Here is a 20,258-nt window from a genome sequence, read left to right as displayed (position 1 = left end):
CAGCTTCTGATTGGCTGTAGGAAGCTCCTGCAGCCAATCGGAAGCCACAGAAGCCCCATCAAACGTTCAGTTTCAGAAGAACATTCACAAACCGGAGCACTCACTTCCGGGTTTGCGGCGTTTGGGAGCCAAAACGTCTGAGTACCAAGGTGTTCAGGATCCAAGGTACGACTGTATAGAGATAGCAAACTTCAATCTATAATTCTAATTATATATTATTGGTATTTATTAAATTTCTATCCCGCCCTTCATCCAAGGATTACGACAAGATAAAAACACAAAAATATACCATAACAAAAAATAAAAACTATATACCCCATGCACCCACCCACAGTTTAAAAGTCCATAGATCGTTAAATTAGTCAAAGGTGTGGGAGAAAGGGATTTTTTTGCCTGGCATCTAAAGATATGTAATAAAGGAGCCAGGTGAGCCTCACCAAGGAGAGCATTCCACAAATGCTTTAAACTAATAAACCTGATTTTTTTTTTCTGCATTCAAACTTCCTGGCACATTTTTGCTCCAAATGTTAAATTCCAGAGCTTTAAGAAAGGAGAACTTCAGTAAATTTTCAGAATCATACTGCTGCATCTCTCTAGGTATCTCTGTTTGCTTAGTATCTGCTTAGTGTAAGGTCATTTTATTTTAAATTTTTGTGCTTTGCTGCAGTTAGTTTTTCATGCTGTGAAAATTCCACATGCCTTGCCTCTGAATCCAAGGTATTACATTATGTACATTACAAAGAATGGTAGTCAAATAGATCAGGCAGTAGCAAATACTGTAGAAAACTTCAAAAGAACTGGCTTGTTACAATTCTGAGTGTGTATAATGAAAGTACAGCCCCAACAGCGCATATCATCACCCTCTTCCTTTGTTACAGTCATTGACAAGATGCAGCTGTTGGCAGAGAATAAATTTAAGTTTTTGCTTCTAGAAAAAAAGGGGGGAAGAACCCTAATTCATATTTATGCAGAGTTTCATTCTAAACAGACAATGTATTGATTCAGCATTGAATATAAACAAGCCCGCCTCCAGATAGGTGTAGACAAATATTAGCAGCATTTATCTGTTCTCTTATGTGAGAATTCTGTGAATAGATATTAATTTAATGATACTGATCTGTAGCCATTATGGACAGTGGCCTGCGAAATCTGGCTGCATTGATGGTGTATGATCTCAATCTGTCTTTCATGCTTAATGTCATGGATCTCTTCTCATCTTCTACATATAATGCTGCAACTCCTCCCTTCTTGTTTAATCTACTCCTTTTGAATAGTTTATACCCTTCAATTTCTACATTCCATTCATAAGTCTCATTCCACCAGGTTTCAGTAATGTCTGTTAGGACAGGTCATATTTGTCTTCCTGTATTAAGAACTCAAATTCTTCTTGCTTAATGCACATACACTGTGCATTAATATAGAGACAACTTAAACCCTAAGTTATCCTTCCACACACAGCTGCCTCCATCCCTCTCCGAAGGGAGTCACATTCCACACTAGATGTCTCTTCCTTTTCTTGGTAGTGGCAGGAATTGTTCTGTGCATGGTATCTTTTCCTTCTCTTGCCACCCCAGTGTGTTCTGAGGCCTGAAACTACTGTTTCTTCTCTGGCCAAGAATCAGTGTCCAAGGTAATGGCATGGAATCGATTTTACAGCGGCATGCTTTTTTATGTCACATTCTTTCGGGAATTCATCTCCTGCACTGGCAATCTCCCTTCCCCCTAAGGGCACCCCACCTGCGTTCTGTTCCAGGACAGCCCACTCTGGTCTACCAAGAATTTCCTCATCTTGCCCAATAGCGCCAAGTGTGGATAGGTAGGCCTCAAGTTGCTGTACCTTCTCTTCTCTTCCAGCAAGGCAAACAGTGAGCTAGACTTGATGGGTCCAGCAAGGCAACTGGGAATATAGGAAACAGACTTATCTGAAGTCAGTCAATTAGTCCATTTAGTTCAGTATTGTCTATACTGACTGATGGCGGCACTCCACGGTTTCAGACGGGCCTCTCCCAGTCCTACCTAGAGATGCCAAGGATTGCACCTGGGAGCAGGTAAAACAGATGCTCTACCACTATGGCATTTCCCAACTCTTATGTTCCCAAATTGTTATCTCGTCCCTTGAACATGAGTCTTGATTTCCTTTCTTTCAGATAATTCGGTATATGTAGTGTAGTAATAGGGTCATATACTTTTTCAAAACCTTCATTTACTTTTATAGGCTTTTCACGAAGGCTTATTGGAGCAAAAATTGCTCTGAACTTTTCAAATGAAGAAAACGGCAATAATAATAATACTTTTCGTGTGTGGTGGTGTTCTTTTAACAAATAAAAATTCTCTTGTTACTTGGGGGCATTTCCGCTTTCTGCTCCCCTGATAAATTAAGAGCTACATGTTTATACAACTTAACTTGACTGTTGAATTCCAGACAGCGATAAATCTTTTTTAATTTACTATTGTCTTAATGGGTGTTGGTTGTAATCCAGTTAGCAGCTGTTTAATTGCTTTCATGTGGCCCTTGTTTAAAGCAAAACCATCTGAGCGCACACATTGGCTCCTTGGATTAAGGCTTTGAAGATATAGTGTTCTGTCACTACTCCCTCAGCTAAAATCCCCACAATGCATTCTGTCTTAAAAAAAGAAAAAAAATGTTTTGCAACAAGGTTTTTAAAAAATGTTTTTAATTTGTACTCTCTATGACTAGCTACCGTTAGCAACTTTTATTGCAAAACTCCAGTGCAGCCAGTCTTGGGAGGCCTGGCCTAGATTTCCAATCGAACTGTGTATCACAAACATATTTACCCAGTAGCAGCTGGCAGGGCTGCGTGGTTGGAACTGTGTTGCTCTCCCAGCATCCCAACACCACACCTTGCTGCTGGTTATCAAGAGGGAGAGGTGCAAGGAAGGGAGCTTGACATAGGCAGCCACAGTGCTGAGATCATGAAATTCTCTCTGGCCCTGTGACTGCACTGAGCCAAATGGCCTTCCCCCCTACTTCCCTGTCTCCCGCTTCAGAAATGGCAACAGCACGTGGTGTTTTGAAGCCAAGAGAACACATTTCCCCATTTGTGAAATGAGAATAACAAAGATCTGCCATATTATATACACTTTTATGACAAGACCCTGCTTATATGTGTTGCTACCTTATCCAAATACCTACTAGGATTGTTATTTTTTGACCCTGATGACAGGTTACTCTTAAGATGGGGAGAAATCTAATACATGCTGGATGGAGATGCAGATAGTCTAGTAGTAAATGTTGCACCTGCTGAATGTGTGTCTAAAATGGTAATCTTCGGGCACAGATCCTATTCTTCTAGCAGCAGCCTATCAGGCAAAAATGTAACCTGTGCAGCATATGCTACTATTGTACTTGAGCCCCCCATCCCAGTGAAAGCAGCTTCTTTCAACTCTCTAAACATTAACACTTATATTGCAGAAGCCACAGTAGGCACCACATAGGCACCTTTGATATGGTGTTGTTTGCAAGGATGTGTTAACCTGAGACACAAATAAAGCTGAAACCACCAATGTTTATTGTGTTGATGTAGTACAAAAGAGAAACAAGTGTGTGATTTTTATTAACCATTTTAATTAACTTTTAATTGATTTCCATGAAGATAAATGGTTTCATTATTATGCCTCCCACTGAGCACCATGGCAGGATATTAAATGTCTTTGGAAACTTCCTGACAGTAGTGCTGATAACCAGGGACTTTTATGTTATGTAACAACTTGTGGGGTGCTTTCTGCAGGCTCTTAGAAATGTGAACAAATGAAAATGCCTTACTCAAGCAGGCATTCCCTTCTCTTATGCAACCAAGTTACTTATGCCCTGATTTATTTAAGGTAAAGAGAAGAGGAGGTATGGTGTCACATCTGCTGATATTCTGAGTTCTGTTCCTCTTCTATGGTTCTAATGGAGTAATGGAGCAGGGCTGGCTGTGGGTCCAAGTAGGACTGGCAGCAAGTGACCAAAGGAACAGAGTCGAGGATTTCATTCACCCTGGCAACTAGTAACACCCAGCAGAAAGTGGAAGCAAGCAGAGTTTCTTTCTTTTCATTATAGATATAATTCAAGAGATTCAGGAAAAAGTGTAGACTTTAGGAAATGCGTCTGTATGGAGTATTGTACCGGCTACTGTTTATTTATCCTTACTGCTTAACTATTTGTTGCAGGTGTGGACTTCCTAACCTCCTCTGGTCCCTGCTTGAATTTAGCATTCCTGCATCCAGTTTTAGAGCAACCCCAGGCAGCTATGTAGGCTTATTTTCACACCTTCCTATGACCTTCAGGGACCTTGCTTTTTGGAAGCTGGATTTATGTCAAGGAGGTTTGGATTAGTGGCCCTGGATGCCCATACTTTCTTAAGGTTGTGGGGCTATGAATCTGATATCAAAGAATCTGAATTCCTTCCATTAACCTGAAAAGGGTCTGTTTGTGCTACAAACTCCTGATTTCATGTTTCTTCCCCTCCCTTATCTTTTAGGCTACTGACCCAGATGCTGGAGTAAATGGCCAAGTCCGTTACAGTTTGGCAAACTTCAACAATCTTTTCCGCATAACATCCAATGGCAGTATTTACACTTCAGTGAAGCTAAATAGAGAAAACAGGGACTATTATGAACTCATTGTTGAAGCAACGGATGGAGCTGTGGATGCCCGCCGTACAACATTAACTCTGGGAATCAAAGTTCTGGATATTGATGACAACAGCCCTGTATTCACAAATGCCTCCTATACAGTGACTATTCCTGAAAACCTGCCCCCGGGCTCCGTCTTTCTACGTTTAGAGGTAAGAGAGCCATGAGTTCCCTGAATATTCTCTGTGAAGAAGAATATATCTTAATCGTATTGCATCAAAACCAGTCCACCTAGTTGGCTATCTCTTAAAAGAAAAAAATTAAAATTAGTTGAGAGAGTAGGGAACAAAAAATAAAACTTCTAATCATTTATTTCTGGGATTTATATTAAGTTTTTAACCTACAAAAGGCAGTCTATAACACTGGCAGTCTTCATAATAAATTAATTAAAAGAAAGATCATCAATATTTGAAATTAGATTAATACTAAAATATCTTGAGGCACCATTAGATCTTCTTCCCCACCCCAAAATGGTACTTTAAAAAATTGAATTCCTGAATTATGACTCCTTATTAATCTCAGCATCTCTTTGAATTTAATAAAGTCTTCTTAATAAAATCTAACTCCTTTCTTATGGTACAGATACAGTAAATTATTACTGTATTACAGGAAAAGGGAACCTGTGGCCCTCCAAACGCTGTTGAATTTCAACTTACCCACAGCCCCCAATAGTATGTCTAATTGTTAGAATGACGCAATCCAGAAACAGCTGGAGGTTCCCTACCCCTGATTGCACCTTAAAGACTTCTTGAAATTCAGCAACTTCTTTTAGCTTCCTTACTATTTTCATGATTGTAAAGCAAAACTTTTATACCAGCAAGAGAAAGCATATGCATTATAATTGGGGGGTCTGAAGGTACTTTTGGATTTGTTCAAGATGTGCACAAACCCATTTGTCCAAAGGAGAAAGAAGATCTTGGTGTGCAAAGAAATTCACATGTGGTCATGAAATGGATGAGGAAGCTATTGCAGCCAGTAGAGATCTATATGCATCATCAGGCTCTTGCAGTACAAACAGGTTGCCTGTAATCCAGTGCAAGATGCTTCCTCCTACCTCCTATCCCATTTTTCATACCAAGTCACAAAACTGAAAGGAGGGGGAATACAGTGGCCTTATAAACACAGGGCAAAATAGCTGACCCCCTCCTATATAGCTGCACAGTGAACAATTGCAATATGGTTCAGTGGCATAGGAGTAATTTAATTGTCAGGATCCTGGGGAGGGAAGAAAGCACTATACATGTATATGTAGGCATATCAGCCTCCTATTCCAGGTAAAGGACAATGCACATCAAGGTGTGTGGGGTAAAGAAAAGAGCTCCTTCTGTCTCTATGTCTGTCTCTGTGGGGCTGTGTTTTCATGGAGGTATTGTGCCTACAGTCTGGAGTTCAGAAGGACAGAAGTGCCTGTGTTAGGATTTATTGGATCCAATATATTGTGTTAACGGATTATATATATATATATTTTAGGAAAAAACAATTGGGGAAAATGTAATTACTCAGATTAAATTAAGCAATAATAATTTTTGGCCTCCAAAGTGGTGGTGAAATGAAATCTGTGTATACTGCCTTTGCTGGAAGCCAAAATAATGTTCTTTATGTCTTCTAGGCTAAGGATATTGACCTTGGAGCCAATATTACCTATGGAATACGAACCCGGGAAGCGTTGCAGTATTTCTCATTGAACAGATTTAACGGGGACCTGTCACTTATAAAGTCCTTGGATTTTGAGTCATTTCCTGACCCAGATGCGGCATTCACTTTTTTAGTGGAAGCCTTCGATATTGGGGGAACAATGCCTCCAGGCCTTGCTACTGTCACTGTGAGAATAAGGGTAAGAGTTAAAAAATTCCTATCTTCTAACTTAATTGGCTGTATGGTACCATTAAACAGAGACCCAAATGTATTTTTGCAGAAGCAGAGGCACCCAAGAGAAAACCTCTTCTTTTCCCTGCAGTTTTATAACGTTCATTCTCTTTCATTTGCATATATCTGCAGACGTTATAGCAGGAACTTGTTCACATTTAAAATGTACAGTACTAACAAATATAATTGCTTTGCAAATGTACATAATTACAGAGTTATGCGTTGGCTCCTAGATTTGTGAGTTACAAAATTAGATTGGTGAATCCTTTAAATTCCCCCAAAGATTGAAATAAACACTCAACAGAATTGTTTGCCAAAGTAGCAACATCTATATTTCAGTTTAAGTTCGCATAAACCCATAGTTTTATGAGCCTCGCTTATGGATCAACTGCTTGTACATGCCGCATTAGAATTTCAATTTCTGCTGTCACAAACTCCAGCTTTCCAAAAGAAATGGCCGTGTGAAAGCTGCTTTTTCATTATAAATATTTCTTTGTTCATAATTTAGTGCGGGATCTTGTTACTTTATTCTTCCTGCTTTTTAAAGACATTAAATTATTAAGTGTACAATCAATACATTTTAAGTGTAATGGTAGCAATGTAAATTGTGAACATGACCCAAACACATGCTTGAAATGTATGCTCTTCAAGGGATTGTGATTGGCTGCTGTTCGTTGCTAAATGCACATTGGTGGCCCATTCCACGTTTTCTTGGAATGGGGAATGACCCAGTAGTGGCACACATGGGGCAACTGCAGAGGTGCTTACTGGATGGCCTGCAGCAGGGCAGTGAAGATGTGTTTATCTGAAAGGGGCAGTGTTTTAGCATCTTTCATCTCTGCAGAAGATACAGTGGTACCTCGGGTTAAGAACTTAATTCATTCTGGAGGTCCGTTCTTAACCTGAAACTGTTCTTAACCTGAAGCACCACTTTAGCTGATGGGGCCTCCCGCTGCTGCCGCGCCACCAGAGCACAATTTCTGTTCTTATCCTGAAGCAAAGTTCTTAACCCGAGGTACTATTTCTGGGTTAGCGGAGTCTGTAACCTGAAGCGTCTGTAACCCGAGGTACCACTGTACAAGCTTGACTTATTTCTTTTTCATTTGTTCAGTGGTTTTAATTTAAACTATTGGTAGCTGGGTTCAGTTTGTCAATCTTCTTGCTATGGAATGTTTCAACTAAATAGTGGTAAATGCCTGAAGTAACCACAGAAGAGTGAATATTATCTCAGCCAGAATATTAACCTAGTCCGATGCCAGAGTATTTTACATACTCTGTACAATGGGAACATTAAACTGTTCCACATGTGAATAGTACCAGACATACCTCTCTCTCTCTCTCTCTCTCTCTCTCTCTCTCTCTCTCTCCCCCCCCCACACACACACACCGTTTTCAGACATTCAAAAGAAAGTGTAAGGGCTCAAACGGTGTATGGCCTGCCCCCCGATATCACTATCTGTTCTTTTTTGTACAGTGAGCAGAAACCTCTGTGGCAAGAATCTAACTGCCATCAGCTGAACACAGTTAGAATTGCCCCTTCAGTTGGGAATGCTGATTGTATAGGATTCCTGAATTCAGGGAGGATTCTGACCACATTCAATGGGCCTTGGTGGTGAACATACAGATCTGAAGTAGAGCCAGGGTATTAGAGGCAGGGCTTGTTTGAACAAGACACACACCTTATTTTTATGCTTCTTATTTTTCATCATTTAGCACAGTTTATCCTGTGCATCATTTAGCACAGATTACTCTTCCTTTCCCGTATGTTCTGTTCACTGATCATACTTTACCTCCTTTCCCATCTTCATTTTGGGCCATTTAATGGTCTTCTGTGCAGTGAGCTTTTCCCCCTATATCTTCTGTTGTACATGAGACACTGTTGCTGTTGGTTGGGGTTATGTTGCTATTAATGAATTATATCCTATTAGGTATCCAACTCAGAGTAGACTCATTGAAATCAACGTGGCATGCCTATTTATTTCTCTGGTTATACTCTGACATAGTTATATACAGTGCAAAAAAACCACAGCCTCTCTAGTATCTGAGCTGAGACAGTTTGTATTTTCATTTGTGGGTTTTTTAATTCTCTCTCTTTAAAAAAATTGATTTTGAGCATCATTTGAATGCATACTATTGCTCTCACATATTTTCATGCGATCTCTATTAATGTACATATTGGTGTGTGCAAAGACCTGTCTCTCAGGACCAGTAAGTGAATGAATTGTCTTAAAACAAGTCCTTAACAATTCACCCAGTTTGGACGTACATATCTCAGCTTATTAAGCCAAGACATGCACTAGCTTTGTGCAAGCAAGTTCTGCCTTCATGCCACCCCTTCTTGGCATGCCATGATTGAAAACTTCCTGGGTTAAATAACCATGGTTTCCTGTAATATCTGAACAAAGAAACTATAGATATCAGGTCCGGGGCAAACCAGGAATACAAGCTACAGTACCTTGTAAACATAGTATTCTGGTTACATAGTAACAGAAAACTATGCTTAGTTAACCAAGTAGTCTACAGTTGTGCTGCACGAGGAGGAATGAGATATTGCTAGTGGGGCAAGGCTTGTGCATGCAAACAAAGCCAATGTTTTTTATCAAATGAAAACATTGGTTGTTAGCACCTTAGAGACACTGTAGATAAAAACGTTTCCCCAAAAAAGATTAAAGTAAAATATTGCTTGCTATTAAACTAAAACATTGCTTGCTATTAAAAGTAATATATTGCTTGCTATTAGCAGTTGTATTTAGTGTTTGCGGTCATAATTTGTCTTTGTAGTTGTACTAAGACAACAGGATGTGGTTGTTGGGAAAAGTTATTATGTAGCTTTCTTTAGAAATTATTGTTCTGACATTTGTGTACATTCAAGACCACTCTTGTCTGATTTTTACTTTGTAACATTGTACAAATGAACATGGAAAAAACAAGTCTCACTGCCACATGTCCTATGGGATAAGCAGCAAGGGGGAAAGTATGTCAGAATGCTCACAACCTTGTGCATATATGAATTTGCATATTGACAATCTGGAAGGCGTTCAGAGAAGGGCAACCAGGATGATCAAGGGCATGGAAACAAAGCCTTGTGAGCAACGGTTGAAGTAGCTGGATATGTTTAGCCTAGATATGAGGAAACTAAGAGGAGGTATGATAACCATCTTTAAATATCTCAAGGGCTATTACATGGAAGATGAGCAAGCTTGTTTTCTCCTGGTCCAGAAGGTATGACCCAAACCAATGAAATCAAGCTACAAGAAAGGAGTTTCTGACTAAATATCAGGAAGAACTGTTTGATGGACTTCCTCAGAAGGTGGAAGTCTTCTTCCTTGGAGGTTTTAAAGCAGAGGTTGACTGGCCACCTGTCATGTATGCTTTATTTGAGATTCCTGCATTGCAGGAGGATGAACTAGATGACTCTCGGGATTCCTTCCAACTCTACAATTCTATGTTTCTATAAAAGTCATTTTCAGGCATCTTTGCAGTAGTCAAAGTCTTGACATCAACTCGAACTAGAATCTAGTGCATATATCATGACGGAACAGCTGAAAGCCATGTGGAGATGTTGTCGTGTGATGAACCACATGTAAGTTCATCTCAATGCACCAATTGAATTGTCCCCCCCTCCCCATGTCACTACATATCTGGATTAGAAAAAGCTACCTAGTCTGGATGATGATCCACTACACATGAACTTCTCATCACATGGTGGCAAAAGCCATGTAGATTGACTTAAAGTAGTGGTGTGGCAGTTGTGACATGGGCCCTAAACAATATTTGTCAAGGCATGGCTTGCTAAACTTGTGAGGGATATGGAAAATACTATCTGATTGCTTCACCATGAGCACAGATCCTCTACTACTTTGTGCCAGCTGAGGTGCATGAGGCAACTTCCAGATCGTTCTCTTAAAGCTGGATGGTGGATGCAGAAATATAACATGGTACACCCTCTTGGGAAGGGTGCACTTCAGATTACAGGTGGGGGTATCCATTTTTGACTGCTCCCACAAGGGAGAATGCTTATAATGGATGTGTATGTGTGTGTGTGTGTGTGTGTGTGTGTGTGTGTATATATATATATATTCTTTATTCTGTTTTTATTTGGAGAAAAGGAATGGACTGGCACACTGGACAGTTTGTGTAATAAGAAGCTTGAACAGATACCAGACTCCTGAACTTCACTTTGGTGTTTAATTGTCTGCCTGCCTTTTATTGCCTCATATACTTCATTGTGAACATTATCCCTTAATTTAAATAATTAGCTTCTTTAGGCTTGCAGAACATTAAATATGAAAAAGAGGCCGTTGTGCCATGTTAACAACATTACTGCAATTAGTTTAAGGTCTGTTTAGTTTAAAGAGAGAGAATAAGAGAAAGTGGCCATTTTTGACTGTCATAAGAAAAGTAGCCAAGACTTGCGAGGAGAATCCCAAAAAGTTTTCTTAAAGGACAAGGCAAAGTCATCCACCCTCACAATACTCAGTCACTAACTTGCTATAGGTTTTCTGATTGTACTTATTACGCAGTCCGATGTACCACTGCTATTTAGACTGGAAATACTGCATGAAAATCTTGGGGAAGGGCCGTAACTCTGCGTGCAGAAGTTCAGTCCTCAGCATCTCTAGATGGGACTGGGAAAATCTGCTGTTTGAAACCCTGGAGAGCCAGGGCAGTCTAGTCAATGCAAAGCTAGATGGACCAAAGGTCTGACATGACATGGCAGCTGCTTCAGTTCAGCCCAGCAGACACTGTGTTGTGGTGGCAGTGAAAGGGTTACTGGAAGTTTCAAAATAGAGGGAGGGAGGGGACACACCCACCCCTTTCTGCACCTGAACAGATGTGAGAGTAGTTCCTCAGGCTGCAGGTATGCAGGGGAAGGGAATAGGTTTGGACTCAGGCCATTGCAAACAGTTGTGAGGGAGTGGAGAATGACAGTGAGTCAGACAGACTGATAATATGTAATGGAATTATATGGTCATCTGGCCATCAGTCGTTACTCCAACAAAAAACAGGGCTGAGGTTAAAAAATATATCATTTTCCTAATGACGCCATTTTAAGAAAATCTGAGTTTCTCCTACCAAGTAGCATTGTTACAGTTCTCCTAGCAAATCTCGGCTCTCATTGCAGTGGTCACTTGGCACTGCATTAGTGAATCCTGCCATGTTGACTTGAATCACTTTGCAATCAGTTCTTTGGTTCACTGTAAACTCCTCACTGCTTAATCTCCTTTATTTCTGATACGATTCTGCTGTAGATTCAGTATTACCAATAATTGTTGCAGACAGTTCCACTGACACCAAAATGATAAGTGGCGTTAACTGAAATGACTTAGCAGCAGCAGCAGTGGCCCATGTTGCAGGGCAGAGACACTCTCCAGACACTGGCTGCACTTTTTTGGGATGGGGAAGGGCAGGAAGGCAGCAAGGTTTGGCTTCCTACCCCAACACGCCAGAGCTCTGCGCAGGTAAGTTGTAGTGACACCAGTGTTGAGACAATGGCTCCATTACACAATGGCGTATCTACATTCTGATTATCTTCTGTGTGAAAAATAAATACTCCCTTGCTGTACTTTGTCCTGAAAATTTGTATCATTAGAAAAGTATGCAAGACCTGAATCTTTGAAGCTGAATGTATGCACTGTTCTCCTTTTCTAGAATAAAAATTCAGCAATGTTTGATGCAGCAGAAGTAATGTTTAGAATCTGACTTGACCAGGGCAATGTGGGCCGAGAAATGACTCATTTCTTCGTTTTTCCAATGCCAGCTCCAGGTGGGCATGGCTGAGGACACTGAAGACTGACCCTTTGGAAGATCTGTGGAGTTTTGGATCCCACATATTCAAAACTGCTGACCCCGCCCCCTTCACTAAACACATCTTTTCAGCTACTAACAGCAATAGCTCCCTTCCTTCCCAGGCTCTGCTTCCTCCTCCCTACTAACAGAAAGGCCATTGGAAAAGTACTATTGCTGCAGACTAACTCCCTCCAGGCATCTATAGTGTGGGGTCAAGATCACACTTTTATTTATTTAAGGAATATTTGTGAAACATTTGTTGCCGTTTTTCATGGCCCATTATACAATAAAGTGTATATATTCCGATTATCTCATACATATATATGTGCCTATATTTTGTATGAGAAGCTTGTCTTTTTAAGGACATCCAAGAGAACTGAATCATTTAAGCTGAAGGTATACGCTGTTCTCCTTTTGTATAATAAAAAACTTAGTACTGCCACTAAAATATTCAATACACCAGATGTCATGTTTTGAATCTGAATTGACAGGGACAATGCTGGCTGAGAAATAACTCCCAAATATTTGAAATGATTTCCCCATTCAATTATTTAGTGATCTGAAACACATATATATTTCTTATATTCATTTGTAAAGATAAATACTTTGGCTTTATCATAGTTGATTGCCAACCATTCTGCCTTATAACCTAAACATTTATTCATAAGTGTTTTAAGTTCGGCCCAGGATTGTGAGAGTATTGCAACAGCATATGCATATAATGAAAGTGAGATTCACATACTTGACTGGCTAGATAAACTGACTTCTGGAACATGTAATTTGGGAGAGGGAATCATTCTAATATCAGTTAAACAAAGGAGGGTCAGCTAATATTCCCATGCCTTCCTGCACATGTCCTTGTTTTTGTAATCGGAGCAGGCAGCAAAAAAAGAGGGTTACATCAAGCTCTTGGGTTTTATCAAACTGTGCAGGTTTGACTGAAGAAAATATGAGTACGTTCTAGAACAGACATAGGCAAACTCAGACCTACAGATGTTTGGGACTACAATTCCCATCATCCCTGACCACTGGTCCTATTAGCTAGGGATCATGGGAGTTGTAGTCCCAAAACATCTGGAGGGCCGAGTTTGCCTATGCCTGTTCTAAAATCAAGTTCTGCTAATTGATACAAAATAGAAATGAAAACAAGTTATGTGTTCCAGTAATGTGTAACCGGAAAATAGATCTTAGTTACAAATAGATCTTAATTGCATTAGTTCATTTATCATTCAGTTCCCTCAATCATTCCTTTTACCACTGATATCAACAGGAGATCCACACAGTCTTCTTTTATCTGTGGGTTCCATGTTTTCCTTCCAAACAGCATGAACTTTGCAGGCATTTCGCTATATCCCAGGGCATCAGACCTGTCAAAATGTAAGCAGTTTGGGCAAAGCCTCCTCATAGGCCATCCTGTAACTTTCAATTCAAAAACCAGCTGCAAATCTCCTGATTGTAACTTCTCTATGTGTAATCCTATTGGCATGTTTCCACCCACTACTTCAATCCAGCCTAATTTCAGACAGATCGAGGAAAGGGAAATGGCATACATAGCCTAAATGCAATCACACCTAAATTTTGTGATTGTGTATACTTTCACTGCTTTCCTCCCTTTATTTCCCATGCCCCAGTAATCTTTCTTTGACATCTCCTGGCTTGTTATTTTCACTGCTCTTTCTCAACTGCTTCTCACAGTGACATTTCTGTGAACAGCACACAGCATCCTGGCCCGTATTATCAATGCAAAACACTGCCTTCAGTGCAAAGCAGTTAAAACAAGTTTTATTCATTCACATGTTTCTCCGTATGTGCTTTAGAAATGATTAACCAAATGGCAGTTCATTTCTTTAATTTTTCATTCATTTCTAAAACAAATGCAAACTAGAAATGTGAGCGTAACAGGTGAAATGGGCTATGTTTTCATAATCTAGTTGATTTACAGGTTGAATTGTACATCATAATCTAATTTATCTTCATCTTGTATAACAGAACTTTAGCTTTCAGTGAGCCTCTTATTTGCCATTATTGGCTAGTGATTTTGTTATCTCTTCTAATTGCTTGCAGCCCCTCCAAGCACTATTTCCCTGCAGACCTCACTAAAATGAATGGAGGAAGCAAGAGACCAGGCTAAGCCGGCAGTAAAAAGTTGGCCAGTTTTCAGTACCCTCGCATTCTTTCTCCATGTCTCTAGAATGCATGTCCCAGTGTGTCCTTCACTGACCTTGTGTTTGTTTGTTTACTATATTTGTTTCCTCTTTTGCAAAGTCAGTGTCAACTTCTTAGACTCTTAAATATAATAGAGCTGATTTGTCAGTTCACATCTTGATGGAAGGGTGTTGGCAGATCTTGCCAGAGCCAAGATGACAGGGATGGCTTCCGGAAATCTTGTCTATCAGTCTTTATTTTTACTGTGGCATAATTCCAAGGCTAGCAAGACAGAGTTCATAATGTGCAGTCAGAATTCATGGACGTTCCTCCTACATGGCAATCTTCACATATACCGTATTTTTTGCTCTATAAGACTCACTTTTTCCCTCCTAAAAAGTAAGGGGAAATGTGTGTGCGTCTTATGGAGCGATTGCAGGCTGCGCAGCTATCACAGAAGCCAGAACAGCAAGAGGGATTGCTGCTTTCACTGCACAGCGATCCCTCTTGCTGTTCTGGCTTCTGAGATTCAGAAATTTTTTTTTTCTTGTTTTCCTTCTCCAAAAACTAGGTGCGTCTTGTGGTCTGGTGCGTCTTATAGAGCGAAAAATACGGTACTTAAGTATGAAATCTCAGAAGAAAAGCATGCATTTTGTCTTCTGCTTTCAGGCTGTATCTACTGCAATATGAAACAACATTTGGATTTTAATCAACAGAAACAATATGCAGATCACTATTAATATTTTGCATGGCAATATTTGATTTTGTACTATGAACTAGCATCAGTCTGTTTAAATGATAGGGAAGTAGTAACCCCCTGAGAATGTTTACAACAGGTATAGCTCTAGGGTTCTTCTGTGGGTAGTCATCCTAGTCAACGAAAGAGATAACTGAAAGCGATTATATTTAGGTAAAGATAAAGGTAAACAGACCCCTGACCATTAGGTGCAGTCGCAGATGACTCTGTAGTTGCGGCGCTTATCTCACATTATTGGCTGAGGGAGCCGGCGTACAGCTTCCGGGTCATGTGGCCAGCATGACAAAGCCACTTCTGGTGAACCAGAGCAGTGCATGGAAACACCATTTACCTTCCTGCCAGAGCGGTACCTATTTATCTACTTGCACTTTGATGTGCTTTCGAACTGCTAGGTTGGCAGGAGCAGGGACCGAGCAACGGGAGCTCACCCCGTTGCGGGGATTCGAACCACCGACCTTCTGATCAGCAAGCCCAGAGATTCAGAGATAACTGAAAGAGATTATATTTACCTTAGGATAATACAGTGGCAAAACATGTGAAGAGAGGTTCCTACTGTAGCTCTAACTGACAACTCAAAGATTGCAATATCTGATGCCTGGCAAAGATGTGCAACTTTTATTCCGCAGAATTGTGGGTGATAAGTGACAACTGGTGTAAGTTGTGGGAACCTGAGAGAAGTCCAAATAGATATGAGGTAGTATCTATTTCAGTGTCTCTTCCATCAGGCTGATAATGTCAAAGGACACTTGCTACCACCATTTTGCCTGTGCAGTTTCAGTAAGCAGAAGTTATGAGGGGGTTATCGCATCTCAATTCTCAATGCAAAATCCTACAATATTGTTTCCCATGCTGTTTAACATACATATAATTCCCCCTAGTGAAATAATCCAGGGATTTGTGATGTGGTATAAGTCTCTGCTGTCTTCATAACTCTAAATCCTAATACAAATAATTAATTGAAACAAAACCCTTCATGTTTAGGATACAGCATCAAACTGAATGTCATTTCCCTTTTTTCTACACTTTTGTCACATTTATAATAATGATATGTTGTATGGATGAGTAACACATAAACAGAGTATTATTAAATATCTAAGATGAAATAATAAGGGAAATTGCAATCAGCTAAAATACGCAGTTAACACTCAAATGAAATTATTTCTGTCAGTGTTCTTGTAAGTCTAGTTGTTGTTTGAATCTGTTTGTTTTGGGGGGCAATGGAAGAGTGTGCTTTCAGGGGTAAAGTCAAACTGTTGGAGAGTTACAGCATCTGCTGTGGCTGTAGAGACCCATAAGGGAGAGACATGTTTTGTTGCAGCAGGACACATGAAGGCATCCAGTTGTGCTGATGCAGATGTACCATGGTGTTTCTTCTTTCTGTGTTCCTTCCTGCGGTCATTTCTCCTCTGGTAACTGCTGTGGATACACAACCTGACAGTCTCCAGGCACTACAGTCTGCAAGGGATTCCCACATGGTGAGGTTGATTTGGCCAGCCTTCATGTCACGTTTCCAGACATCTTTGTAACACAGAGTTGGTCTGCCAATGGGCCAGGTGCCTGAAGCCAGCTCCCCATAGAGCAAGTCCTTGGGGATCGTACCAGCTTCCATTCTGTGGACATGACCAAGCCAATAGACATCATTGAGACAGGAGTGTGAACATGTTGGAAATGTGGGCTTGAGAGAGCACTTCTTTGTTTGAGACACAAACAAGTCCTACCACCTCATACCCAAAAACTTCCTGATGCGGCACATATTGAAGGCATTGAGGTGTTGCTCCTGGTGAGTGTAAGTTGCCCACAATTCACTACCATAAAGCAGAGAGCTCAACGCACAAGCCTGGAAGAACTTCAGCTTGGTATTGGTCATTAGCATCACATTCTCCCATACCCTTTTGGAGAAGTAAGTCTTTGCTATAGCTACATTACCAATTCAGCTCAGTGTCAATGGAGAGGTTGCTGGTTATAGTGCAGCCCAAGCAGACAAAATCATCTACTACCTCAAGCATGTGGCCACCAATGCTGTTTCGTGGAGCGCTGGTGATGTCCTCACCCAGAATGTTGGTCTTTGTCAGGCTGAAGGTGAGGCTGAACTACCTGCAGGCTTGGGCAAAACATCTGATGAATCTCTACAGAGTGTGCTATCAAGGCCGTGTCATCTGCAAATGGCATCTCTCGGATAAGGACCCACCACACTTTTGTCTTGGTGTGGAGACATGCCAGGTTGAAGGCAAATGAGATAAAAAAGGCCCCAATTCTTAGCAATGGCAGATATTCTCCAACCGTAATGCATTCTTCTCCATGCAGTTGTGCATGAGTAACTTTACTTGAGGACATAAAAGCTGTATGACCAAATCTCCCTGCTACTTTTAAAATGTCTTAATTCTTTACAATGTATTTATATTGATTGATTCATCTGACATATTGATTCATCTGACATATGCAGGCTAGAGAGAATTTTTTTCTTCTCTTTTTCCTTTTGTGGGATAACAAAGCCTTCCTTTAAAAAAAAAAAAAATTGCAGGCTGGACACTCACAACTTTTCATTCATGGAAAATAGCTGCTCTTTTAAAACTATCATTTTACCTAACTTTGATTGTTCACGTATACTTTCAAAGGAAGTGTGCCCTTTCCCTTTAGCTAAATTACTATCATATCCAACTTGTCCACTCCCTTAATAGATTTCTCCAAATATTATTTCAGTAACTTTTCTTTACAAACAGTGAACTTTACAAGGGATTAAGAACAAAGCTTGTATATCAGCAAAATCATGGGGTAGAATTCTCCTTGAACTTCACTACATGAAGCTAAAGGTTTAGAGTTGAATTTTTGAATGTCTGTTGAAGAACATTCTATGTTGCTAATTGTGCAACTTTCACCTCACCAAATATTCATGTGTTGACTGACTCAGTAGAAAAAATGTGTTTTTAGGTCAAAAACTTCTTGTCTTTCAGCATTTTAGCTAGGGCTGCCATAAGTCCTGATTTTCCTGGAACCAGCCTTTGAAAATTGCATCCTGGATAATTTTTCAGAAATCAGCAACGGGGGTTAAATCATGTCAAAAATGCCTTTAAAAATGATTGTAGCTTTACTAAAAAAAAAAAATCTCGAAAACTTTGGTTCCCCTACAAAGAAAACCTCAACAACTGTGTCCCGATTTTCACTTTTGCAGATATGGCGACCCTAATTTTAGGCAACTTTGCATTCATACTTTTATTTGCTCCTGATTTGTTTACCTTAGAAATATAAATAAGGCCTTCCAGTCATTTCCCATAGAAGAGGATGTTCTGAAACATTCTTATCAGAGGATGTTCTACATCATTTCTCTTTTTGGCATATCTATTTATAGTTGCTGATTTCCTAACACAAAGGACATAAGGACATGCAGAAGATGAACACAAATGTTTAGGCGTTCTGAATTTGTCATCTATTATCGGGAAACAGTACAGACACAATAAAGGGACATAGCAATATCTGACAGGGCTGAATATGATGTTTGCTTGACATAATCCCTTGTTTTACGTGTTCTTGAACAAATAAGAAAAAACCCCACATTTTTGGGGGGGCGCGCGATCAGTGTACTGAAAAATATTGGCACTATATTTCATACATTACAGTTAAGCAAGTATTTCCTACACAGATTATATCCATAAAGAGAAATGTTTGGTATGAAATAACTGCAATTTAAGCAATAGCCTACACACTATCTCCATCTTTTATCTTCAGTTCCTCCAACTTCTTGGGCTATTCAGATTGCACCTTTGTAGTGTAGAGGTAGGGTTCCCAAATTGTGGTCCATGGGTACTTCATTTAGGTGGCCTACAACATGACTATAAAAAGACAATTGAAAAATAATTCAGCAACTAGCACAGTATATTACAATTGCTACAAAAGGCAGAAAACTTGTTAGGTGGTCCACCAAGACCCTCATGTGGTCTGTCAGGGGCAGGGGAAATCTGGAGCCACTGGTGTAGAGGCCATCATGTGGATAAGCATATGAACCTTACTTGATCTGCAGAATATGTTTGTCAGCTGGAAAAAGCTTTTCCCCAGGCAACATCCAAACAGGCGTGTGGTCTTTCCTTCACTTAGCATGTTGAACCTGACAAAAAAAAAATCTTCTCCCCCATCTACTTAATTTTCTAAGCTTGACCAGATTCAAACTTCGCCAATGATAAGTGGGAGAAAGTGGGTGATAGGCAAAACAAAAAGGGGGGAAAATGCATGGAGCTCTATCTGCCCCCCCAAACAAACATGAACTAGAAATGCAGACACAGAGCGAGCGCGCGCACACAGAGAGAGAGAGAGAGAGAGAGAGAGAGAGAGAGCTTGGTGGCATTGGTGATTACTTGGACTGGTTGTTGCATTGATAGCTTTTCTTGTGCTGGATGAGCAGCACATCAACCACAATAGCTCTATTCACATGCTGAGTGAATACATGGGGATCACACTCAGGAGTAGCTATACCTTCAGGGTTTATGTGAAAGGGCCCTGCCACACACATAGACCCACTATACCCAATCGAGAACTCTGGCCAATATGGGTTACAAATCCAGTGCAAGCAGATTCCCTTAAACTGGGTTGGTTGTTTTTTTCCTGGTTGATTGCTGCCTCTTCCTGCATGCATGGGAGAGTGGTAACGTTAGTTTCAACATGTGAGTGGAACCTACAAAAACTGGCACCATGGGAGCATGGTTAAAGTCCCCCCATAGGATACATAGGTCCTGCATTAATGATGATCCTGAAAGTTAAGGTACCATATTTCGTATCAGAGTTTGTTATTGCCAGTGTATTTGATTGATCACAGTTTCTACAAAACCCTGGATTTGATCCAATTTATTTTGCATCACGTTTTGTTAAAAAGAAAAAGAGTCCCCCTCTCAAACCTGTTGGGTCACTCCAAACCTCTGAAACTAATTTCATAAGAGATCACAAGATGAAAGCTACCTATCAGTAGTTATTTTAAAAATAAAAAAGTGATATGCTTATTTCTCAAGATGCTACTCTAGAGTTTGCATTTTCACAGCCTACAAGAATTTGCTCAGTCCCTGGAAATCTCATTTAT

The 20,258-nt window shown here is 40.2% G+C and overlaps 1 protein-coding gene across 18 annotated transcripts in view; it reads left to right on the top strand.

Annotated features, from left to right (window-relative positions):
• The window catches only part of PCDH15 (protocadherin related 15), a 648,544-nt gene that overhangs the window by 517,146 nt on the left and 111,140 nt on the right, over nt 1-20,258 (top strand). For all 18 annotated transcript variants that reach the window (XM_081004527.1, XM_081004539.1, XM_081004528.1 and 15 more), the window contains 2 exons: nt 4,485-4,790; nt 6,248-6,472. In XM_081004527.1, coding sequence (XP_080860653.1) covers nt 4,485-4,790; nt 6,248-6,472 — 531 coding nt within the window. The remainder of the gene's footprint in view (nt 1-4,484; nt 4,791-6,247; nt 6,473-20,258) is intronic.

Source organism: Podarcis pityusensis, assembly GCF_964106645.2.
Source record: "Podarcis pityusensis genome assembly, chromosome: 5".
In the NCBI taxonomy this organism is placed as follows: domain Eukaryota; kingdom Metazoa; phylum Chordata; class Lepidosauria; order Squamata; family Lacertidae; genus Podarcis; species Podarcis pityusensis.
Note: the sequence above shows the minus strand (reverse complement) of the source record. Positions and strands in the feature narration are given on the sequence as shown.